We start from the raw sequence: 27,389 nt of genomic DNA on the forward strand, positions 1-27,389 counted from the left end.
CACTACCCTACACTGCACTACACTATACAACACTATACTACCCTACACTGCACTGCACTACACTATACTACACTATACTACACAATATTACACAATATTACTACACTACCCTACATTGCACTGTACTACACTATACTACACTATACTACCCAATATTACTACACTACCCTACATTGCACTGTACTACACTATACTACACTATACTACCCAATATTACTACACTACCCTACACTGCACTACACGATACTACACAGCACTACTCTACCCTACTACCCTGGGAACTGTAACTAAAACAGCAAAGCTTTTTCTTTTATTATTATAAATAATGTAATGTAACTATATGTGTGTGGTTCAGGTGGGTGTGGTCTATCTAATTAAGCTTCCTATGTGTCAAAATAATGTCTTTTATAAATCAATGATCTGTTGTAGATAGTTTTCTCAGCCTTTTTTTCTGAGACTTGGCAACCCTGAATTTCACCTTCATTTACAGGCCTTTTTTTAAAAACTAAAGTTAAAGTATTACAATCAATCAATCAATCAATCAATCAATCAATCAATCAATCAATCAATCAATCAATCACTGACCACAGATGAATGAGCACATGAGACTCTTCACATAATTTCCATCACTATTACAATCCCACTGGCTGCTTCACGGCTCCAGCTATTCCTAAACCTTGATTGGTTTGGTAAAAGCTTCTCTCTGCTACCGAAAGCAAAGAATACAATACAAAGTCTAATTACACTCTGGTGTTTTTATAGAACTCTACAGCTGCACAAATGTTTTATGTAGAGACAGTATTGAGAATTCCTGTTCCTCTCATCTGGTAAAGTCATTTTCTTGACAGTGAAATTATATTGATTTCCTGTAGGACAAAAAAAAAAAATCTCTGCACTACTCTGCACTAACAAGCTGTCTGATATCCCAGAATGCTATTCAACATCGTAGTCATGCTGCTTTGAATAAATCTACACTTTACTTTAAATTGGGTGACGCGTCGATTTGTGTTACGCTTACAAATCTGTACGCAAAGCAAAAGATGCAATTAATGCAGTGCATGTTCCAGGTGAATAAACAAAAGCATTCATTCAACCAATAAAAGACTTAATTAATCGATTAATTAATTGCTTTCATTAATGTAGAATTCATTTAACATCCTATCCTGAAACATGCTTTTCCATGAGCCGTCCTTTCTAGCTTATGAACCAGGGGCATTTAAATTTGTCTGTTCACACCTATAGAATATTCCAGAAGTCACATGTTAAACCGAGTGTCTCATCATCTCCTGTTTGTGAGAAGAAAAGTAAGTTCTCTTGTTTTTTCCTCTTTATTTTTAGTAATATTTACTGATGAGGTCACTTTAAAAGACTGAAAAAAAATGAACTAAATTTTTGAACTTCCTTTCTGTCACTGCACCATTAGCATGGATGCTACTTAATTAGACTTACTATTATTATAAAGGCCGTGTCTCAATCCACTCCTGAGGCGGTGAATCAGAATATTGTGTATATAAATTGGGGCACTGGTAAGAATCCTGCATCACTAAACACATCAGGACACTTTCTGAAGACATGACTACATACTCGCGTTATATACCATCACCAGCGGCATTTATCACAATAATAACTTTACAATATTTTTGTTGTTGTTGTTGTTTAAAATACATTAAGGGGAAAAAATCCTGTCATGAATTCCAGTCACTTTAAGCAGGATTGTAAGAGCTAGTGGATTTTTAAAAATCATCACATGCTAAAAAATGAAATAAAGTTAAAAGCTGCTAATCGCACTTTAAAGCAGAAGAGTCTCAAGTCATAATATTAAAGACTACTCCTTTAAACTGGGCAAATTCATTTTCTTTTCGACTGAAGTTCTCGGCTGGTAATCAGTTTACTGGCTTCCTCCTTACTGCTTTTTAGCTGAAACGCTAAATATTTTATGTGATCATTTCAGCATTTGTTGGAACGTATAAATGAGTGAAAAGATTCCATGTCCAGTCTTGATGACTGGATGCTATTTAACATTCAGTGGTAGATGATTGAAAGCCTTCGAGGAGCTCACTCCGTGTTGCACACTCTGGGTTTCTTTCCTCCACTCCATTGATTCCTGTCTCTGCATCTTATTTCAGCATTGATGCTTGATTGAAAAGCCAAACCGAACACACCTGCTCTGCTCCTACACTCCTAGCCTAAGACGTTACTCTAAAACGCAGTGTCTGTATCTGTAGTACATTCTTTTTAGGTCACATGTATTCCTCGATATGACCCTCTGTCTTTCAGGACACGAGGAAGACGTGCATCGAGACCGTCGACTTCCCCGTCACTCAGAATCGCTGAGTCAATATTTGTGTTCCATTTAAGAATGAAGACCTTCCTCTTCACTCTGCACTTAAATAAGCATTACACACACATATATCTGCTCCCATTTTTTTCATAGCACGTATAACATGTAGTAACATTTAGATTTTAAAGGATAAAATTAGAATTAAAAAATAGTTCCAATAAAAATAGAATTGTCTGTACAAAGCAAAGGGAAAATATATAGAGAAAGAAATAAAAATAAAATAAAAATATTGCAAATTAGTGGAATATGTCCTAGAGTGAATACAGACATCAAGATTTTTTGAGAACAGAATGTCAGAAGTAAAGCCTGACACAAAGCACTGAGAGATCTTCATTAAAGCCCTGACAGGAACTATAACTCCTCCCTCTAAACTCTTAAACACTAAGTCATAAAGTGTTGGGAAATCTTCACTGCTGTTTCTGTTGCACTTCTATTCTGAGCTCGGCTTAGCGCCGCCATCTCCTCCTCTATCAGTCATCTCTCACGTCTCTGAAGACAACTCGACGTCCGGCTGATTGCTTTTGCTGTTTGAACACTCGGGCGTTCGAATTCATGCCATCGATTTGTTGGTGTGAACTTAACACCAAAACTGTGCATATCTTTATTCAGTCCTTAAATATAACTCTGTGTGAACATTATTCAGAATTATCAGCACTTCTATCAGCCAAATGTTTCTGTGATACCTGGAAAAATTCATGCATGGTGAAATAAAACTAAATAACATTACTCTACACAACTCTACACTACTCTACTCTACATTACTCTACACTACTCTACACTACATTAGTCTGCTCTACACAACTCTACTCTACACAACTCTACACTACATTACTCTGCTCTACATTACTCTACTCTACTCTACACTACTCTACACTACATTAGTCTGCTCTACACAACTCTACTCTACACAACTCTACACTACATTACTCTGCTCTACATTACTCTACACTCTACACTACACAACTCTACTCTACACAACTCTACACTACTCTATATTACTCTACTCTACTCTACACTACTCTACACTACATTAGTCTGCTCTACACAACTCTACTCTACACAACTCTACACTACATAACTCTGCTCTACATTACTCTACACTCTACACTACACAACTCTACTCTACACAACTCTACACTACTCTATATTACTCTACTCTACTCTACACTACTCTACACTACATTAGTCTGCTCTACACAACTCTACACTACATTACTCTGCTCTACATTACTCTACACTCTACACTACACAACTCTACTCTACACAACTCTACACTACTCTATATTACTCTACTCTACTCTACACTACTCTACACTACATTAGTCTGCTCTACACAACTCTACTCTACACAACTCTACACTACATAACTCTGCTCTACATTACTCTACACTCTACACTACACAACTCTACTTTACACAACTCTACACTACTCTACTCTATATTACTCTACTCTACACAACTCTACTCTACTCTACATTACTCTACACTACACAACTCTACTCTACACAACTCTACACTACTCTATATTACTCTACTCTACTCTACACTACTCTACACTACATTAGTCTGCTCTACACAACTCTACTCTACACAACTCTACACTACATAACTCTGCTCTACATTACTCTACACTCTACACTACACAACTCTACTCTACACAACTCTACACTACTCTTCTCTATATTACTCTACTCTACACAACTCTACTCTACTCTACATTACTCTACTCTACTCTACTCTACACAACTCTACACTACTCTATATTACTCTACTCTACACTACACAACTCTACTCTACACTACATTACTCTACTCTACACAACTCTACTCTACACAACTCTACACAACTCTACTCTATATTACTCTACTCTACACAACTCTACACTACACAACTCTACATTACTCTACTCTACACTACTCTACTCTGCTCTACATTAGTCTACATTACTCTACACTACTCTACTCTACATTACTCTACACTACTCTACTCTACATTACTCTACACTACTCTACTCTACATTACTCTACTCTACTCTACTCTACATTACTCTGCTCTACACTACTCTACTCTACATTACTCTACTCTACATAACTCTACTCTACACTACTCTACACAACTCTACATTACTCTACTCTACACTACTCTACATTACTCTACATAACTCTACTCTACACTACTCTACACAACTCTACACTACTCTACATAACTCTACTCTACATAACTCTACTCTACACTACTCTACCCAACTCTACAATACTCTACTCTACATTACTCTACACTACTCTGCTCTACATTAGTCTACATTACTCTACACTACACAACTCTACATTACTCTACTCTACACTACTCTACTCTACACAACTCTACACTACTCTGCTCTACATTAATCTACATTACTCTACACTACTCTACATTACTCTACACTACTCTACTCTACACAACTCTACACTACTTTACTCTACATTACTCTACACTACTCTGCTCTACATTAGTCTACACTACTCTACAGTACTCTACTCTACACTACTCTACTCTACATTACTCTACTCTACATTACTCTACTCTACACTACTCTACACTACTCTACACTACTCTGCTCTACATTAATCTACATTACTCTACACTACTCTACATTACTCTACACTACTCTACTCTACACAACCCTACACTACTTTACTCTACATTACTCTACACTACTCTGCTCTACATTAGTCTACACTACTCTACAGTACTCTACTCTACACTACTCTACTCTACATTACTCTACTCTACATTACTCTACTCTACACTACTCTACACTACTCTGCTCTACATTAATCTACATTACTCTACACTACTCTACATTACTCTACACTACTCTACTCTACACAACCCTACACTACTTTACTCTACATTACTCTACACTACTCTGCTCTACATTAGTCTACACTACTCTGCTCTACATTAGTCTACACTACTCTACAGTACTCTACTCTACACTACTCTACTCTACATTACTCTACTCTACATTACTCTACTCTACACTACTCTACACTACTCTACACTACTCTGCTCTACATTAATCTACATTACTCTACACTACTCTACATTACTCTACACTACTCTACTCTACACAACCCTACACTACTTTACTCTACACAACTCTACACTACTTTACTCTACATTACTCTACACTACTCTGCTCTACATTAGTCTACACTACTCTACAGTACTCTACTCTACACTACTCTACTCTACATTACTCTACTCTACATTACTCTACTCTACACTACTCTACACTACTCTACACTACTCTGCTCTACATTAATCTACATTACTCTACACTACTCTACATTACTCTACACTACTCTACTCTACACAACCCTACACTACTTTACTCTACATTACTCTACACTACTCTGCTCTACATTAGTCTACACTACTCTACAGTACTCTACTCTACACTACTCTACTCTACACTACTCTACTCTACATTACTCTACTCTACATTACTCTACTCTACACTACTCTACACAACTCTACACTACTCTGCTCTACATTAATCTACATTACTCTACACTACTCTACATTACTCTACTCTACACTACTCTACACAACTCTACACTACTCTGCTCTACATTAATCTACATTACTCTACACTACTCTACATTACTCTACACTACTCTGCTCTACATTAGTCTACATTACTCTACACTACTCTACTCTACAGTACTCTACTCTACACTACTCTACAGTACTCTACTCTACACTACTCTACTCTACATTACTCTACTCTACATTACTCTACTCTACACAACTCTACACTACTCTACTCTACATTAGTCTACACTACTCTACTCTACATTACTCTACTCTACATAACTCTACTCTACACTACTCTACACAACTCTACACTACTCTACACTACTCTGCTCTACATTACTCTACACTACTCTACACTACTCTACTCTACACTACATCATTCTACTCTACATTAAAGAAATGCTACTCTACACTACTCTGCTCTACATTACTCTACTCTACACTACAGTACTCTACGCTACATTACTCCACTCTACATTAATCTACTCTACATTACTTTACTTTACTCTAAAGTACTCTACAATACAGTACTCTACATCACTCTACTCTACTCTACTCTACTCTTCATTACTCTACTCTTCATTACTCTACTCTATATTACTCTACACTATATTACTCTACACTATATTACTCCACTCTACACTATATTATACAGTTTAAGTGATGCAATATATTCTTCAGTCCAAGGGATGTTGAAGGCCATGTTACAGCGGTGAAAAACTTCTACTTCATTATGAGAAGATTGCAACACTGGTTGCCATTGGAAACTTGTAGGAGTGTGTAGGACTGGCTCATAGATACAGGGCTGTGGGTCATGTCTGACGCGTGTGCAGTGTATTCTTAGAACCGACTTTTGCACCATTCTGCCTAAGAGGATTAAGTAGCTGACCAGGAATCAGCGATATCATATGCAGAGAGAGAGAGAGAGAGAGAGAGAGAGAGAGAGAGAGAGAGAGAGAGAGAGAGAGTAAGCACTGGGTGATTGCACCGATAACGGATTGATTTACAAAACACATTCCTGTAAGAAAGCAAAGGATAATGATCAAACACTGTGTGTGTGTGTGTGTGTGTGTGTGTGTGTGTGTGTGTGTGTGTGTGTGTGTGTGTGTGTGTGTGTGTGTGTGTGTTTTAGAGAGAAAATGAACAAGCAAGAGGGAGGGAAAAGCTCATGGCTTCCTCCTACACATGCACACTTGCAAGCACACTATGTTAAACAGATGCATCGCATCATCAGAGAGGCTGATTTCTCCGAAGCTGCTGCAATGAATCAGAGCACAATCACAAAAATGGGCTATGGACCATACACACACACACACACACACACACACACACACACACACACACACACACACACACACACACACACATACTTTTACAGCCACACACTGTTAACATCCTAAAATTGTGGATGTGTCACATGCCACTTGTCTCTCTGTGTGGTCGCCTCTGAAGGTTTCAAGGTCAGTGACCAGACAGCAGCTTGATCACACAGTGGAGAGAAAGCAGAGAAAGCTTCAAACAGCAAGGAAACACAGCGTGAAGAAAAGAGCCATGGAGAAAGAGAGAGAGAGAGAGAGAGAGAGAGAGAGAGAGAGAGAGAGAGAGAGGCAATGAAAAAATTCAGATCCAAACATAAATGGAAAAATGCACATGCATTTGCATCTAAGTGATGAGTCGTTCCTTTCTCCACAAAGAACCTAAGAGGGACTTCTACAGAACACGCTCATTAAAGCTATGCCAGAGCCGGAGCGAGTGTGTAGGATGAGGCTGCAACATATGGAATTGGTGGAGGCAACAGAGAGTGACACACAAGGGTTGTTTTACAGTGTAACTTGGAGACATGAAATGGAGGAACAAGAAACAGAAATAAATTCCTGTAATGTTAAAAAATGTTGAGGAGGAATGTTAGGGCCAAAAGATGATCCTGTTTTAGCAGTGACTTACCAAAAATACCTAAAAAAAAAAAAAAAATTAGATGAAAAATTGTGAGTTGTGTAAATCACTGACCATTACTGTACATTCAAGCCACTTTACAATGTTTACTCTATTAATCTGGCTAACAAAATCAGCTTTTGGACTGTGTCCAGTCCTGTATAAAGACAGCTTGCCTTCATAACAGGTCTTTTAAATGTCTATTGGGAGAATTTGTTTAATTCTGCTAACGTCCGCTCCCGAAGGAAATCAGGGTGCACAGACTAACTCAGACGTTAATGGAATGAATGCAGTAAACGTGTCGTTCAGTGACTTGTGAGTTCTCAATAGGCTCCAGTTTTAATCAACATGGCCATTCATTTTTTCTGTTCTGAAGGATCTCAGTCCTAATATCAGTTCATTTTCATGATTCAAACAGGATTTCAGTCAGTATTTTTTCAAACCTAAGACATTAATGACTCACAGTGACAAAGTGGTTGGAGACATACGCGACAGCGAGCGTCGGACAATAGGCGTAGGCGCGTGCGTTCACATAGATGTTGCGACAAAGTTGAAAAAAGTTGAACATTATGTAAATAAGGAGCAACTCGGTGCAGCGACTAGTAACGGGAACAGAACAAAGAGCACATGCTGCTTCTTCTGAACATTCACCTCATATAATATGATGCATGGACATGCTGCTGAATTTTCTACACAAACACCAAACCTCCCTTCACAACTTTTAATTTTAGTCGTGAGGAAGTGGAACTCTAGTCTGATAAGCGTTATCACTATGGCAACCAGTAGTGGGAACTCCTCCTAGTGACATCAGAGATCACGACTGGTGATTTACAGAGACAAAATGTGTGAACGTCGCTTTACACTGACCTCCCGAAGACCCTCACCCTTTTACGACCGTGCTGGGAGGCTGAATTCAAATCCCAGTGTGTTTTTTTGTGCTCATGGGTTGTTAATGTAATGTAAGTTAATGACAAAGGGCCATCTCTTAAATTTGTGATCATTAAAGCCTGAGTGTAGATGAACTAGCACTGTGTGGGCTTTTTGTTTTTTTTGTGTAGATGAGTAACTTGTACAAAGGTGGGTGTAGGATGCAGTGGAAAAAAGGTACAGCATTAGTGAGCAGAGAGAGAGAGAGAGAGAGAGAGAGAGAGAGAGAGAGAGAGAGAGAGAGAGAGAGAGAGAGAGAGATACTATTTTGGACATGTACGCTTTGTTCTGTGTTTGAACATCTGATACAATCTTCAGTGGGTGCATCAACAAATGAGCCTGAACTCTAGTTATGCTTCTGTGGATAATGTGGCCTCTATCCTTCCTCTACTAACGTGTGTATTTGTGGTATGTGTGTGTGTGTGTGTGTGTCACAGGGCACAGGATAAGCAGACAGTGGAAGTGGTCAGCATGTCCAGGTCACAGGGGAGCTATGAAGAGAAACAAGGGAGGCGTCCTCCCGTCCAGAAAGCAGCATTATTTATGGCCGACTATGCTGCCCGCTGTGTTTTTGTCACACGGCTCGGCTTCACTGATGTGGAGCATCCGGGAAACGAGCTCCTGCCTCCCTCAGCCATATCGATCCGATTTGCTCGTTAGGAAAAGTGCTGCCGATTGAAGACATTGCAAAACGAGCTGCTCAAATATAGTGCCTGACTGAAAGAAAACAGGAGGATTGACGGAGGAGTTTGAAGGAGGGATGAAAAGAGGGAGATAGAGAGGGAGGAGAGGGCAGCGGGAGCAAATAAAAGCTTAATGGACTCAACAAAAATAGCACCTTTTAATTGAGAGGAAGAGTGCTGGAAAACACAGAACAATGAAAAGGAAGAGAGGCGTGTGATTAAAATGCCGAAGGTCACGAGAGACCCAGGACCAAAATTCCAAACAGTCAAACAGCGTAAAAAAAAACAACAAGTCACTTTCTTTTGTTTAACGGGTGACAGAATACTTTTATAGCAATATATGAGTGATGCTACTCTTAAATCTCACATTTAGGAAACATTTTTAGTCATATATATTGTATAACTTTGGTTATGTTTGTTTGTTTGTTGTTTGTTTGTTTATCCAAATAAAAGGTGGAAAAAACAGGTTTCCTCAAGGGGACCAGTCAGATGTCCCCTATCTCTCTCTCCCTTGATCACTCTCAAGTCACACACACAGAGAGAGAGAGAGAGAGAGAGAGAGAGAGAGAGAGAGAGAGAGAGAGAGAAAGAAAGAAAGAAAGAAATCCCTGGAACTCACCAAATGTCCCTAAAATAGATAGATAGATAGATAGATAGATAGATAGATAGATAGATAGATAGATAGATAGATAGATAGATAGATAGATATTAAACACACACACACACACACACACACACACACACACACACACACACACACACACACACACACACAGAGAGAGAGAGAGTGTGTGTGTGTGTGTGAGAGAGAGAGAGAGAGAGAGAGAGAGAGAGAGAGAGAGAGAGAGAGAGAGAGAGAGAGAGAGAGAGAGAGAGAGAGAGAGATTTTATGGTTTCTGGGAGGCTTATTTCAACAGCTCTTGGTGTAAGAAGGAACATTTGCCGAATATTCGCGTCCCTTAATGCGTGTTTCTTATTTAAAGACGATTCGTCTCAATCTGGCAACCCAGGGTCTTCTCCGCACATGCAGCCGTGAGCAGCGGTAATTCTTTCCTTTCTATCTGCAGCACGTTTCCACTTGAACTCCTGTGTCAGGCTCAGTGAGGGACGACCAGCAGGACACGGACTTGTCCACTTCTCTCTCTCGGTGTTGACTTTTGCCGCTTCACTCATCGCAGGAGGAGGAATGGAGAAGGACGCAAATCTCAGCCACTTTCGCTGCGCGCTGGAGAGATGATGACGATGCGTAAAGAGTGACGGAGAACCCGGAGATCTCCGTCCTGTAGGAAGCAAACAGTCTGTATAGAGCTGCACTTCGGCCAGGAGGTCACTGAAAACCGACTTTATTCTGCGATTAATAGACTAAAGTTTGGAGACGCGCACACACACACACGCACGCACACACATACTCACGCACACACACACACACACACACACACACACACACACACACACACACACACACACACACACACACACACACACACACACACACACACACCTGCTCCGGACCAAACATGAGGTTCAACCAGGTCTGAACACCGAATGTGAGGTAAAATCTAATATTCAATATACACATAAGAGGAAATATTATAATGATGTATGACGTAATAACATTTTAAAGCTCTGATTGATTTTTGTTGTAGATTTTTGTAGAGTTTTTAGATTTTTTATGGTATATTAGATGTGACCCTGTGTGTGTTATTATTATTATTATGAGTGGATCTGAATGAGAAGATTTGCATTAACACAGGATTAAATATTTTCTTGCATCCAGAATTTAGAGAGTTGAATTTATCCTTTAATGTGTTTAATTAATGCTATTGTCAGGGGGCCAAGCACTGAATAATAATAATAACAATAACAATAACAATAATAATAATATTATTGTTATTGTTATTGTTATTGTTATTATTATTATTGTTATTGTTATTATTACTTTTTTATTATTAATTTATTTATTTTTCTTCTTCTTCTTCTTCTTCTTCTTCTTATTATTATTATTATTAATCAATTTATTTATTTATTGGTGCTTTTTAATATTTATTTGTTTATTTATTTATTTATTTATCTTCTTCTTCTTCTTCTTCTTCTTCTTCTTATTATTATTATTATTATTATTATTATTATTATTATTATTATTATCCAGAGTATTAGCTTTTGTCTTATCTTATAATGTGTTGAATATTATTATTATTGTTAATGGGCCAAGCACCAACTTATCACTATTCACAGTATTATTTTTTAAAGAGTCTGTACGTATTTATAGTTAAGTACAAACTCACAGTGGAGTCTTTCCTCCGTACATCCCAGACGTGTGTCACTCATTTTTTACATCCTTGTATGGAATAGCGATCACCCAACAAATAACTATTCATTTTACAGTACAGAACATTTTCTAATCACCTTTTATTGGTGTTATGTTCAAGATTTTTTTAATTTTTGTGTTCCAATAAACTCCTAACAAACATCATGTGCTGAATTAAGGGGAATGATTCTTTTCTGAATGACCTACAGGGTTGAATCAATTCTTGTAGATTAGGATTAACAACAACAATGGCATACAAGCATGGCAGCCATTGTTAGCAACTAAAGCAACTGTTAGCTAATAGCCTACTGTTAGAAGTTAAAGCACATCAGTTAGCTTCAAACTGCAGGCTGAAAAAAAAAACACAGCCGTTTTTATATAATCAGTGTTGTAACACAGCAGAAGATAGACCGTCTTTAGAAAATTAAATGTAAATCCAAAATGGCTGCCACTCCACAACATAAACTATTACAACGTTGTGTCATTTTTGTAGATAATTTAATACAAAAAGGCTTTTTTTTAGTTCAAGAGTTCAAGAGATTAATATTTAAATGCTAACAACTCAGTACTTAACATCTGTGTGTGTGTGTGTGTGTGTGTGTGTGTGTGTGTGTGTGTGTGTGTGTGTGTGTGTGTGTGTGTGTGTGATTTAGCTTTAAAATGTAATAAATAAGTAAGAAGAAGAAGAAGAAGAAGAAGAAGAATCTCCGTATAATTGCATGAAAGTACTTCAGTTGTTGGTATTTAAAAAGGAATCTCTGAAATCAATATTTTTCATTTTCCTTTTTTCTTCTTGATTGATTATTGTTTATTTTTCACATTTATAAAGTAGAACAGCTTACATATTTCATACATTTTTATCATTTCATATAGCTAATTATATTATTTTTTAAGATAATAACATTTAATAACAATAACATATATAACATTTCTAGGACAAACGTAACTCATCTTTATACGTCGTTGTAATTGAAAATGATAACATATGGTAAAAAACCAGTGGTCAGGATTATTGGGATCCTCAGGTTCTTCAAGAATAAAATCTTTTTAGAGTGTACTTTTAGCATCTTAACGATGTCTCTTGATGCGGTCAGGACCTCAGGTGCTGAAGATGGAGTGTACCTTGGTGGGATCGCTTCGGCTGCCTCTTCTGGTTCTGCTCAGCGGCGTGTCATTAGGGGTCGTGGGTCTGGAGATGGATCCTCAGCATGGAGGATCACCTGCTCTTAAGAACATCACCCTGGCTGTTATCTTACCACTCCATAACACAGAGTACCCCTGGGCATGGCCTCGGGTGGGTCCTGCTCTAAACTGGGCAGTGGAGAAGGTTAACTCAGACCCCACACTGCTCCCGGGTTACCGCATGCGCCTCGTCTTCAGCAGCAGCGAGAACAAAGACGGTCTATGCTCCGACTCAGTGGCGCCCCTTGTGGCCGTCGACCTAAAGTTTGCACATGACCCGTGGGCTTTTATCGGGCCGGGCTGTGACTACGCGTCATCACCTGTCGCCCGTTTCACCACGCACTGGGAGGTTCCCATGGTGACGGCTGGAGCGCCGGCTTTGGGGTTTAACCTGTACTCTTCAATCACAAACACAGGACCGACACATGAGAAACTGGGCCAGTTCGTAGTGAAGATGCACAGAGACTTCGGCTGGCACAAGTACGCTATGTTCATGTTCCACGACCAGAAGAACGACGACCGACCGTGCTACTTCGCCGTGGAGGGACCATATACGGAGATGAAAGACGAGAACATCACAGCTGAGCACATCGTGTTTAACGAGAACATGTCGGTTTCCTACGCTGATCTCATTAACGATATTAGCCAGCAAGCGCGCGGTGAGTCGCAAAAGTTTCACTCAAACTCTGCTGTTAATCCATCTGTCCTTTGTAATGGTGGGTGTTGAAAGTGGTGGTGGAACAAGACTCAAGTCTTCAGCAAAATGACATCTTAGAAAGTGAAACTATCTTGAATTGTAGTGGAGGCTGAATGAATGGTGCTGGTTTTTTTGGGAGGCTCTGGGTTTCTGATCAGAAGGTTGGAGGTTCAAGTCGCAGCACTGCAGAGCCTAGTATGGTGAAATCCTACAGGTACTTACTGTATAAGACACTGAGAGACAGACAGAGAGATGGACACAGACAGACAGACAGACACAGACAGACAGAGAGAGATGAGGGAGGATGAGAAGACAAGAAGAGAAAAAAAAACACTTGAATGAAGGGGTCACATCTGCTGCTCATCTTTTAATCATTTCATAGCTTTTAGAAGTACAGATTGCTCTCGTCTCTGTTCCTCGTTACGGCTCTTGTACGAAGCGACGTCTGTGAATAATTTCAAGGGTGATTTGACGCTCTTTATCCAATTAAGTCCGAACGGCACTTAAAGCCTTGTTGAGAATCTTGCTTTGTCTCTTTTCCCATGACATAATGGTGCATGTCACAAAGTGTCCAATACAAAACACACACACAACTTTTGCACGTCTCATCTGTTATTTCACTTTCCCTCTCTCTTTCTCTTTCTCTCCCTCTCTCTCTCTCTCTCTCTCTCTCTCTCTCTCTCTCTCTCTCTTTCTCTCGGGCTGAATCTCTAGTGTCTGATGCCAAATCTGATCAACCGGTAATGAGATATTTTCGTTCTTTCGTGGTGTCGATTCTGTGTAATTGCTTGCTCTATCGTCTGATCTCTAGAACAGTGCATGTGTGAGTGTGTGTGTGTGTGTGTGTGAGAGAGAGAGAGAGAGAGAGAGAGAGAGAGAGAGAGAGAGACAGAAAGACAGACAGACAGACAGAGCCGTTGTAAGGCTTTGTGTATGTGTTCAGTGTGCCATGACGTGAACTCCATCATGCAGAAAGATGGCACTGGTTAGAAAATTAGAGATCCAGACATTGGTGCACTGACGCTGAGAGAAAAGTGTGTTAAAAATGCAACAAGCTCCTAATGAACACACACACACACACACACACACACACACACACACACACACACACACACACACACACATGCCTATACTCACACCCAAACACTCCTCTTCACTGTTTTTTAATGGCACATACCCGCATGCCTCACCGAGACATGACGCCGTGCTGCAGGCTCTACGCTGCAAACAACTTTTATTACATCTTTTCTGTTCTTTAATTAAAACTAGGAATGCAACAGCTTCCAGGAGTTCTTCACATGCATTAGTACAGGTAATATAGTGCATTGCAGCACACTGACACTTGCCTCCAGGGTTTGATCCTGACCTCAGGCTAGTGTGTGTTTCAGAAAACATGGCAGGATGTTGACTGGCGTCTCTAAATTGCCTCAAGGTGTGTAGGAGTGTGTGAATGTGTGTTCATGGTGTCTTGCAGTGTACGGCATCCCTTTTAAGATGTATTCTTAGCTAGTTCATGAGCCTGACCACAATAGAGCTCTAATAATGAATACATCTTTTGTTATTTGTCAAGGGAAGGGTTGGTTTAGGGATTGATTGTTGGAGGAAGAATTATTGATGTAGGGGGGTTGTGGTGGGGTTGTTGGGAGAGGGGTTTTGGGGTGGGGTTGTTGGTGTATGGGTGTTGAGAAGGGGTTTTTGAGGGAGAGGTTTGGGGTGGAATTGTTGGGAGAGGGGTTGTTGGGGTGGGATTTTGGGGTATTGGTGTTGAATGAGGGATTTTTGATAGAGGGTTGTTTGGGGAGGGGTTGTTGGAGAGGTTGTTGGGAGTGGGGTTGTTGGTGTTGGTGTTGGAGGAGGGATTGCTGATGGAGAGGTGTGGTGGTGGGGTTGTTTGGGTAGGGGTTGTTGGGGTATGAGTGTTGGAGGGGTGATTGTTGATGGAGAGGTGTGGTGATGGGGTTGTTTGGGGAGGGGTTGTTGGGGTAAGGGTGTTGGAGGGGGGATTGTTGATGCAGGGGTGTTCTGGTGGGTTGTTGGTGTTGGTTTTGGAGGAGGGATTGTTGATGGAGAGGTGTGGTGGTGGTGTTTGTGGATGGGTTGTTGGGGTATGGGTGTTGAAGGGGGGATTGCTGATGGAGAGGTGTGGTGGTGAGGTTGTTTGGGGAAGGGTTGTTGGGGGAGGGGTTGTTGGAGTGGGGATTGTTGATGGAGGGGTGTTCTGGTGGGGTTATTGGTGTTGGTTTTGGAAGAGGGATTGTTGATGGAGGGGTATTGGGGTGGGGTTGTAGCATTTACAACAGGACACCTTCCATAACTGTTAAATAAACATCCCCTAAAAATGCTTCACCACATCAACGATAACATAAGAATCAGTTGGTTAAAACAGAAGCATGTTTTTAAATCCAGTTCCTGTGGAGCGTAAGCCGTAGAGTACGAGCTCCGCGTGTACGAGCTGTTACTATAGAAACAACCGTGCGTTAAAACGAAGCTATCGTTCACGTTACGGCCGGATCTGTCTGTGCTGTTATAGGAAAACAGTGCACACCTCCTGACCAATCAGATTCCAGCATTCAGCTGTACTTTAGTATAATTAAGAAGCTTGGTTAAGATGCTGAGTTACTGTTACCACAAAGAAACCCATCATTCTTTTCTATAATAGCACAATGACGTGTTTTATACCAAAGCAATTTGCCACATTTAGATTAATATTTATTAATGACTGGCATGCTTGACTTTTGACCTTTATTATTGCCTAACATCCTTGGAACAATTTAGTTCCTAAATAAAGTTGATAAATAAATCAAATACACATATTATAGAAGATATCACCATATCAACACGTCTGTGTGCCACAGAGAAAGACTGCAGACTACATTCTGTGTACTGTACGTTGTTGCTATGGAAACCATAATGTATCATCACGAGGACATTATAGCAGATCGATCGACACCCTGTGACCGATCGGATTGGAGAATTTAGCAGCGCTGTGGTAAGAAAAAAACAATTTGTTCAGAAGCAAGAAGGATTAAACACATAACACTTAATTATAGTAGAGTTTTCAGTCAACTATCTTATCGTGTCATTCAGACACGGTTGTTTATTAAAGGTGCTTTTTTGATAGAACATGTAATTAGTAAGGAGAAACCGAAGGAAAAAACAAAGCTTTCTTTTAGCTTTTCAAGCTTCACTCCGACAGATAATGTCAGAATTTCACACCGGTAAAATTGACACAATCTAATAAAACCCCGAGTCCTGAATCGAGATTTTGACTGAAAGACCGGATTTGATATTTTAATATATTCAGCCCACTATGTGAGATAAAGAGTGATTGATAGGTTCAGCTTCTCCTTTCTCAAACACTGGATTTACTGCTGCAGGATTTGACGAATCATATAATTTGCTGCCCAGTCTAAAATAAAAAAAAAGTAGCAGTAGCATAAAGAAAAACATATGGCGAGCTACTTGGCTAATTAGGTGCATTAATGCAGACTAAAGGAAAAGTCAAACAACACAATGTCAGTGAGCAACATATCAGATAAGAGCTACAGCTACAGACCAAATCTGACCAACACACAACTGTGGTTTTTCCTCAAATTGTTACCAAACGTTTGAAGCACTAATGCCCCTTTTCCACCGAGGCAGTTCGAGTGCTGGTTCGGAGCCAGAGCCTAATTTAGAACCAGTTCTTTCTGTTTCGACCGCCACAGCACCGGCTCTGAACCAGGAAAAGTGGTTCTTAAGTAGCACCAAAACGTTGCTGGTCTAGACTTAAGAACCGCTTGGGGCGGGATCTGGGGGCGGGGCTACTGTTAGCGCATTTGATAATGTACCTTAAGTTTACTAATGTTTAATACACTTTTACTTTACCACGATATGATACATTATCAGCACACATGATAGTAGGTAGCTACATGCTAAGGCTATTTTTTTTTCTGTGTTAACGATAAAATAACGTTATGTACTTTATCGATTACGACCTCCGTTTATACAGATTACACGGAGCCGCACGTACACGTTTTATTCGCCGCGTTTGGATGCCAATGTAGGTTCACAAAGCCATGAGCATTAATAGTAAAGCAACATCCGCCATTGTTGTCGTGTTTGTGTTTGCCGCTGCTGCGCTAACGTTGCTGGGACACGTGACACGTATACAGTGACGTCACACTCGGCACTCTGATGGCTCTCTAGCCGGTGGAAAGGCAAACCGGTTCTTAGAAGGTTCGCCATTGGAACCAACTTTGAACCAGCACTAGCGCTAGCTCTGAACCAGCACCCGGGTCTTTCCTGTGGAAAAGGGGCATCAATTGTCTGGAATGTCTTTGCTTGCTGTAGATCAGAGATTTCCCTTTACTGAGACCTAAACACTGTCTCTGTGCACAAAGCCTCTGAGCTCCATGAAGACACGATGTGGAGGTTAATGTTGGAGTAGAAGAACTGGAGTGTCCTGCACTGAGCTCTGACTCTGACTCAACCCCAATGATCACCTTTGGGATGAACTGGAACTGGAATCTCATCATCATCATCATCATCATCATCATCATCATCACAACATCAGTGTCTGATCTCACTAAGCTCTTGCGTATGAATGAATGAATGAATGAATGAATGAATGAATGAATGAACACAAACCCCAGAAGAGAAGTAAAGAACGGAGCTTTTTAACATAACAGAAAAGGAGGAATAAATCTTGAATATGATGTTCAACAATGACACGCGGTAGTGAAGATCTGAAAGCTTTACACTTTCTTGCAAGCCACGTACTGTATGCAAATGCATGCTAGTGTTTGTTATCTGTGCATGTTAAGTAAGCCAAAAAAACCCAACAACAACAACTTCTGCAGTCAGCTATATAATACCTGCACTAATGGACCTGCTTCTCTTTGTAGCCATGCAAATCGCTCACAGCTGCTGAAGATTTCATCTACAGATCACCATGTGTTTACTGTGAGCTTAAAACGCTACTGAAATCTCTAATGACGTTCATACTCAAGTCCCACTCACCACTGCATGAATTCCTACTTTATCTACACAGCTGTAGAAGAGAAAGCCTTTCAGATTGCATCTGCCATCACCCGGATAAGTATTGTAGTTTCTATGAAGTCCCTTCCTCTTGTCTGAGGGATTTAAATATAGATATTAAATGTATAAATGTGTGGGCACGGTGGCTTAGTGGTTCGCCTTACACCTCCAGGGTTGGGGGTTCGATTCCCGCCTCCGCCTTGTGTGTGTGGAGTTTGCATGTTCTCCCCGTGCCTCGGGGGTTTCCTCCGGGTACTCCGGTTTCCTCCCCCGGTCCAAAGACATGCATGGTAGGTTGATTGGCATCTCTGGAAAATTGTCCGTAGTGTGTGTGTGTGTGAGTGAATGAGAGTGTGTGTGTGTCCTGCGATGGGTTGGCACTCCGTCCAGGGTGTATCCTGCCTCGATGCCTGATGACGCCTGGGATAGGCACAGGCTCCCCGTGACCAGAGGTAGTTCGGACAAGCGGTAGAAAATGAATGAATGAATGTATAAATGTATCCCCAACGAGCAACCAGAAGAGGTGGAGGAGATAGAAGAAAATGAAAAACTATCTGAGATGACGTGAGGAAGAAGGAACTGTCTTGAGAGGAACCAGACTCTAAAGGGAACATCATTCTTTTCTGGGTGACATTTATAAATCATCGCCTTGTGTATTATATAAAGTGTAGTATAAAAAGTGCATCCGATTGTTTTATAGTTGTAACATGAAGTCCTTATTTTTAAAGGTATGAAGAACAGTTCACTTGAGTCCAAAACTCTTCGAAAGCCATCGCCATGGTTTCTAAGTGCTATAATCCGCTGTAGTTTCGTGTAGCTCCAGGCGGTCCATGTGGGTCATCCTGAGCAACAGAAAGTGCTTTCCAATTGATAAGTACTCCAACCAGATGTTGGGTATAAGGATGACTCAGAAAGGACTGAAAAGCAGAAGGTGTCAGGATCACTGGGATCTCACGGCTAGACCAATGAAGCTTGTATCGAAAGTGCTGCAGTTACTGAACGAAAGTGTTTTCTTATGTCGGGTCGAAGAACTCGCAAATGAAAACATTCTCGTTGAACCTAAAATTCAGCTTGTTGGGAGTTCAAGATGGATTTGTGTAATCAGACAGTTTTCAAAACATTTCGGAAATTCTGGAATTATTTGTATAAGTACTGACAAAATAATTACGAGGGTCATAATTATTAAACTCGGATATTTTTAACCCGTCTCTCAGGCGTTACATGATGCCAATGTTTTAGTCCAAATTTATTTCTTAGATTTTTTTTTTCTACCCATGAGACTTACTTGGATTTACAGTTTTGCACCGAATGACCAGACTTGCATTTATGGGCATCACTAAATATTCCCACACTCTACTTCACATCTGTAAATCTGTAAACACTCTCAGACCTGATATGTAATTCAGATCTCGGCCGCGTTGGATACGCTGGATTTTGCCTTAATAAGGAAACAGCCACTGATGAATGTTAGCTACTTCCTGAAATGCATAATTTGTCCGGACTTTTGTTCGTCTTTGATTTATGGCTCTATTTTGGGTCAGATTTTTGGTGTAAGTCCTGGACTTTGCTTTATATTGACCGTGTTTCTCTAAAAACTGACCTGGGAATTGATTCGGGGAGTTAATCAGACCCAGATGGAGGGAGACGGGAGGTGGGAGGAGAGCGGGATGAGGAGAGAGTAAATTAGATGAGGACACTCCCGCTCACTCACTCACTCACTCACACTCCCAATTCTCCTTTTTCCCAATTCACTTATACATCCATGACCTTTGGTTTTCATTATCGCTAGCTCAGTGTTCGGATTACACGAAAGGGGAAATTGCATGCGGTTGCGTGTGAGGTTCGTCTATAGCTTGATATATCTGACCTTCTAGTAATTGTAGATTTCGGGGGTTCTTTTGTGGTGGCTGGTAAAGATATCGTATCACTGTTCCCAAAGGCACACTGTATACTGTATCTATCACATTATACAGGTTTGCTAACAAAATGCCAGCAACACACACGGTTGTAAAATCTACTCACTTTCTGTTTCAGCCTTATTATAATCCGCTCACCGTCTTACAAAAGACTACTAGAGGTGATATATTTATAGAAAAGTTCCAAAAACTTTTTTCCCACATAAAAATGTTTGCATCTTCAAAGTAAATGATGCAATAAAACCCATTTCAAATTGTTATTTGTCACGTACACAATCGTACACAGTATGACATGAATATAATAAGAAATATATATATTACATATATATCACAAAAATATAAAGAAATATAATCAGGAAAGAAAATCTGAAAATATAATCATTCATTCATTACCGCTTATCCGAACTTCTCGGGTCACGGGGAGCCTGTGCCTATCTCAGGTGTCATCGGGCATCAAGGCAGGATACACACTGGACGGAGTGCCAACCCATCGCAGGGCACACACACACACACACACACTCTCGTTCACACACACTCAAACACTACGGATAATTTTCCAGAGATGCCAATCAACCTACCATGCATGTCTTTGGACCGGGGGAGGAAACCGGAGTACCCAGAGGAAGCCCCCGAGGCACGGGGAGAACATGCAAACACCACACACACACAAGGCGGAGGCGGGAATCGAACCCCCAACCCTGGAGGTGTGAGGCAAACGTGCTAACCACTAAGCCACCGTGCCCCCCGAAAATATAATCAGAAAACGGAAAATATAATCATGTAGTATATTTATTTATTTATTTATTTATTTATTTATTTATTTATTTATTTTTGTGGTACTACAGTACATAGTTATTTCACATTTTATTGTTCATGCACTATAGACATACAGCCCTGCCTTATTTTTTTATTTTTTATTTATTTAATTTTTTTTACACTTTCATTAGGGGTACCTGGGATTGGAGTTTGGAGTTAAATGATTGAAACACAGTGATTTGTAGCCATCAGTGCTTCTCAGTCCTTGAAGCATTATTACATGTCATTATTTAGAGTGTGTGACTGTGTCCTGGTGCTTTGGCTTATATGTAGGGAGTGAGAGGCTTAATTCAGACAGCATGGCGAGGTTCAGCGCCCGATTACATTATACTGTCTCTGGGGTGATCAGGTGTGTTTACCCCTACAGCTCTATTTACTGTACTTCATCAAAGCTGTGTGTGTGTGTGTGTGAGAGAGACAGAGAGAGAGAGAGAGAGAGAGAGAGAGAGAGAGAGAGAGAGAGAGAGAGAGAGAGAGAGAGAGAAGAGTGGTTTACAATTGCCATTCATGGCAGGATGATATGTGCGTGTCGTCATTGGTAAGGCAAAAGTAAATCTGTTTCTTCATATTAATTCCACACAACATGTCGCTTCCAATTACATCCATTTTTCCCCCTAATGTTCGTTTCCCAGAGGCTTAAACAAATTATATTTAGCTCACGGCACAGCGGGTTGGTTGTAATTGGTTGTAATTTTAGTAATCCATCCGGTTATGTCACAAACACTTCACAACGCGCCCGTCGTCTTACGCACCTGTAATCTGTAAAGCATGTGTACGAAGGGTGAGGGTGCAGTTCAGGGAGAGGAGTTATATGGTGATGATGATGATGGTGGTGGTGGTGGTGGTGGTGGTTATTAGAAAGAGGAGGAGGATGGCTATGATGATGTAGAGGAGTTGTATGATGATGATAATGGTGGTTATGAGGAAGAGGAGGAGGAGTTATATAATGATGATGGTGGTGGTGGTGGTGGTGGTGGTGATGGTTATTAGAAAGAGGAGGAGGATGGCTATGATGAAGAGTTATATGATGCTGATGATGCTGATGCTGATGATGGTAGTTGGTTATGAGGAAGAGGAGGAGGATGCCAATGATGATGTAGAGGAGTCGTATGATGATGATGATGACAATGATGATGGTGGTGGTGGTTGTGAGGAAGAGGAGAAGGAGTTATATAATGATGATAATGGTGGTGGGGGTTATGAAGAGGAGGAGGATGGCTATGATGATGTAGAGGAGTTGTATGATGATGATAATGGTGGTTATGAGGAAGAGGAGGAGGAGTTATATAATGATGATGATGATGATGATGATGGTGGTGGTGGTGGTTATTAGAAAGAGGAGGAGGATGGCTATGATGATGATGAAGAGTTATATGATGATGCTGATGCTGATGATGGTAGTTGGTTATGAGGAAGAGGAGGAGGATGCCAATGATGATGTAGGGGAGTCGTATGATGATGGTGATGATGATGATGATGATGATGGTGGTGGTGGTGGTGGTGGTGGTTATTAGAAAGAGGAGGAGGATGGCTATGATGATGATGATGATGAGTTATATGATGCTGATGATGATGATGCTGATGATGGTTATGAGGAAGAGGAGGAGGATGCCAGTGTTGATGTAGAGGAGTTGTATGATGATGATGATGATAATGATGATGATGGTGGGAGGTTATGAAGAGGAGGAGGATGGCTATGATGATGTAGAGGAGTTATATGATGATGATGATGATGATAATGATGTTGATGATGGTAGTGTTGGTTATGAGGAAGAGGAGGAGGATGCCAATGATGATGTAGAGGAGTTATATGATGATGATGATGGTGGTTATGGGGAGGAGTTGTATAATGATAGTGATGATGGTGGGGGTTATGAAGGGGAGGAGGATGGCTATGATGATGTAGAGGTAGTCATATGATGATGATGAAGATGATGATGATGATGATGATGATGATGATGGCTTTTTTGTGTCCATCACTTTCAGTACATAAGGAATTGAAGGTGTTAAATAAGAGGTGGGATATAATTAGATATGACCTGTACTTAATCACACCTCCTCCTGCAGAATGTTAATTGCTATGGCTTTCCTCACAAACACATACTGTATGTTACCTGCTGTGCTGGTCCTCAATGAGCTGGACCTCCTGTGACTCTAACATTAGGGCACATAGCAGTCACAGGATGTAACACAAACACTCTGAAGACACACAAAAATATCAGATACATTCGAACCTTGGTTGATCTTTGTTGACCTGAGTGAAACCTTCTGCTCTTTAGATGCTCTTCATCTCACCACGGTTGAATAAATGGTCACTGTATCCTTCCGCCATCCACCTTCCTGTCAGCTCTCTCATCGATAAGACGTTTCCAACCACAACATATTGCTGGATGTTGTGCATCATCAATCCCAATCAGTCCCAAAGAGATCAGCAGTCTTTAAAATATTAGATATGGCACCAGAACACCAACATCCATGCCACACTTGCCAAGTCACTGCCATCACATCTTTTACTAATTATCAGCAGATATAATAAATCCCAGAGCTGTTTTTACTCAGGGTGACAATCATTTCTGTAGCCGACTGTGGCGTCCGCGTTGACGTGGAATTGGTCACATGTATATTTTCTTTGGGGCGAAAACCAGCCATCAGATGAGGAGACGTTAGAGCCGTTTGTCAGTGTATCACTGCGAGAACTGTTTTCTCCATCGTCTGTTAATAGAAATATGGTTTGTTTCCTGATATCCTATTCTACAAAAGTGCACATAAGGTGCAGATTTCTGAACATCTTGCAGCGTGTTTAATGGGACGTGCAGAACCTGTAGATAGCTCTCAGCTCATAATTAGTACAAATGAAATATTGAGGAAGTGCTGCAGTCCCAGAATGCTTTGCATCTTCATCGCCGGGTATCATTACAGATGGGAGAAAGTGCTGGTTGGTGAAAGGGTTAGTTACCAGCGGCCCAGTAAAATCTCTTTTTATACACACACACACACGCGCGCGCACACACACACACACACACACACACACAAAATTGTCTGCCTGATTTATACAGTGTGATAAGCTTGAGCGTGATGATGTGACATGTGTGTAAGAGAGAGGGGGGGTAAGAGAGAGGGGGGGTGAGAGAGAGAGAGTGAGAGAGAGTGAGAGAGAGAGAGAGTGAGAGAGAGAGAGAGAGAGAGAGAGAGAGAGAGAGAGAGAGAGAAGACAAACACACCTGCAGGTTTGGTCACATCCAATAAACAGGGCCATCTGTTGCCCTTTGGCCGCCCAAATAGCGATGATGCTAATCAGACCTGTTTGAGCCGTGTACGGTTTACTGGAAATGAGCGTCTGCCATTTTAGCAGCTTCCTGTCTTCACCCCTGAGATGATGATTATACTGAAGGTGATGAGTCAAAGGAGCATTTATTAGTGTACCTGATAATCAGAGTTTTGTGATCTTTAAAACAAACACTATTATTATCAGGAGCTCTGAAGTATCTGCTCTGGAGAAAGTTTTAAGTCATTATTAACCCTTTTTTTAAACAATCTGACCTTATTAATGATAAATGATAAACACGGCTATGAAATGTATCCCAGCAGGATCTGAACTGATATACATTACTGCTGTCGATCCTGTCTCGATTCTGATTGGTTGAAAGCTGTTGATTAATTTTTAGGATCCATATTACAGGTTTATATAAAGTAGGAGATTTTTATTGCCAGAACAGTAGCGATAACCAAAATTCATTATGCTGCAAATGTGATCACTCACTCACTTATTCAACATTAACATTCTGTTTAATTTAGGAATTCCTTAAGAAAAACTAAGATGACAATGTGAGTTAAGGTCACGTCAGTATTTTTAGCGTAGCGTGTTGACTGTAAAGAGTGTCAAAAGTGAGATCTGGCTCCTGGTTGGTGCATCAGAAGTGATTCTGAATCATAGCTGTCGTCATCCACAGTCAGGAGATTAAAGAGCAAAGTGAACGGTGCTCTCTGAGTGGGCGGGGCATCGTCTCTATGTCCTGTCAATCACAGCAATGCTGTATATATGTTTCAGTGCATAGTTTTGTTTATGGATTTTTTTATTTATCTCTTCCAGTTTTCTTTTGAAATATAACTTTGTTTACTTTCCTATCTACATGTTAGTCGTATAGACAGATTGTGGAATGATACAAACTGACATTTTAACTCTTATTTGAACATTTTAAGTCTAAAATCATCGTGTTTCTATCGGCAGAACACACATAGAGCCTTGGACTGGGATGTTTATCATGTTAGGAAAATTAGCGCGGCCTCTAATCTAGTTTTAGTTTGCGGTGAGTTGAAGGAGGACACAGGTGTGAAATCAGCAGGGTTTTATTTCACGAGGTGTTAATGCGAGAATTCTAGTCAAAGATTAGATTTCAACAATCAAGCTTGAATAATTACTTCTTCAGAGCAGTGTTTCATAACCTCTGGTAAAAATACATGCTAAATCTGCTTCTATGTTAGCTTTGTGAGACGTTCCCAAACCTAATGGTATCTCAGGGTCCGGAGCAGTGCGAACAGCACCGATGTCTGTATTATTATATGTCTGTATTATAAAAGTTTCCTCTTGAAGGCACACGTTTTTCCACCTACCAAACTGCACAACTAACATGTACCTGAGGTAGTCAGGTCTCATTAAAAGTCTCACACACTCTGGAGCTGCGTTAGAGAGTTGAGACCGAAAGGAACTTCGTGATGAAGTAGAAAAGCCGGGCATGTGGAGAAAATAAGTCACCTTCTCTCATTTGTTTCTCAGCAAAAGATCAGTGTGAAGCAATTTATTTCAGAGGAGGCTGCCACTTTGTCTCAAGTACACATTTTCAGAGTGCACGCTTCACCGCGCTGCCCACCTCCCGTGTTTAATTAAACCAAAGCCTTTATTTTCCTTGCTTTCCCGTAAACGGCTCTGCAGATCATTAATTCTTGTGGCTTGACCGTGGGCAGCTGTTCAGCACAGTTCACTCAGAAAGAGAGAGAGAGAGTGAGAGAGATACAAGAGTCTTGCTGTGTTTCACATCTAAACCACACGCATGATCGTTTGCTCTAAAGTCTCCCAGAGGATTGTCAGCCAGCTTCATAAATGCAGAAGGATCACAGCGCAAATAATTTTGTTTTCTGCGAATAAAACCTGCTTGATAAATTTAGTCGCTGAGGTAGTACTCCCTGGCAGCAGAGGAATAATGTTCTTAAGTTCACTTTCCCATGAGTGGGTTGTCTTTGGAAACAGTTCACAGCCTAAGATGGCGAAGCCCAGACGATGACAATGAACTCGCTAAAATAGATTTGAAGACTCCTCCACATGAAGCCATTAATCATTAATCTACTGAACAGGCATTTTTCGATACGGATAGTTGACTTGCTGGGCAAAAAAAACAAAAAAACAAAAACAAAAACAGGTTCCAGGAAGGTTTAAAGCCTGGGAACTTACTTTAGGGAGGATCCGTCGGTGTGACGTAATATATTTCTTGCCATTTAAAAACTCTGGGATAAATTACTAGTCTTTGCACACAAACTTGATCCTAATTGCAGTGTGTCTGTGAAGAGTCTCAGTCATCCAGATTCGGTTCTCTGGAAGCTGCAGCAAATCAACTGGACTTCTTTCTCGTTAGAACAAAACGTCTCACTACTCATACTAGCAGCTACTTGAGTCAGACAGTTGACGTGACTCTACTTCCAAACACTAATTGCGATGTTGATAATGACATCATTTGCATAATTGGACAAGGTGTACAGTATATTAATGAATTCTATCCCACAGTGTTGATCCATTCATCCCATTTTTTGCAACACATAGACCTACACAGTGTCAAAGGGAACCTGGAGTCTATCACAGGGGACTCGGGGCACAACCAATCACAAGCCACACACTCGCTCACACTACAGACAATTTTGAGATACTAATCAGCCTACAATGCATGACTGGAGGAGGAAACCAGAGAACACAGAACACAGAGGAACCCCCCCACGC

The 27,389-nt window shown here is 40.6% G+C and overlaps 1 protein-coding gene across 2 annotated transcripts in view; it reads left to right on the forward strand.

The window, feature by feature from the left end:
- Positions 1-10,323: 10,323 nt before the first annotated feature.
- npr1a (natriuretic peptide receptor 1a) overlaps positions 10,324-27,389 on the forward strand; it is an 83,584-nt gene continuing 66,518 nt past the window's right edge. The window contains exons 1-2 of one of the 2 annotated variants that reach the window (XM_047816407.1): positions 10,324-11,017; positions 12,868-13,614. In XM_047816407.1, coding sequence (XP_047672363.1) covers positions 12,885-13,614 — 730 coding nt within the window. In that variant the 5' untranslated portion in view covers positions 10,324-11,017; positions 12,868-12,884. The remainder of the gene's footprint in view (positions 11,018-12,867; positions 13,615-27,389) is intronic. The other variant, XM_047816408.1, reaches the window with a different exon arrangement.

Source organism: Tachysurus fulvidraco, chromosome 7, assembly GCF_022655615.1.
Source record: "Tachysurus fulvidraco isolate hzauxx_2018 chromosome 7, HZAU_PFXX_2.0, whole genome shotgun sequence".
Taxonomy (NCBI): Eukaryota; Metazoa; Chordata; class Actinopteri; order Siluriformes; family Bagridae; genus Tachysurus; species Tachysurus fulvidraco.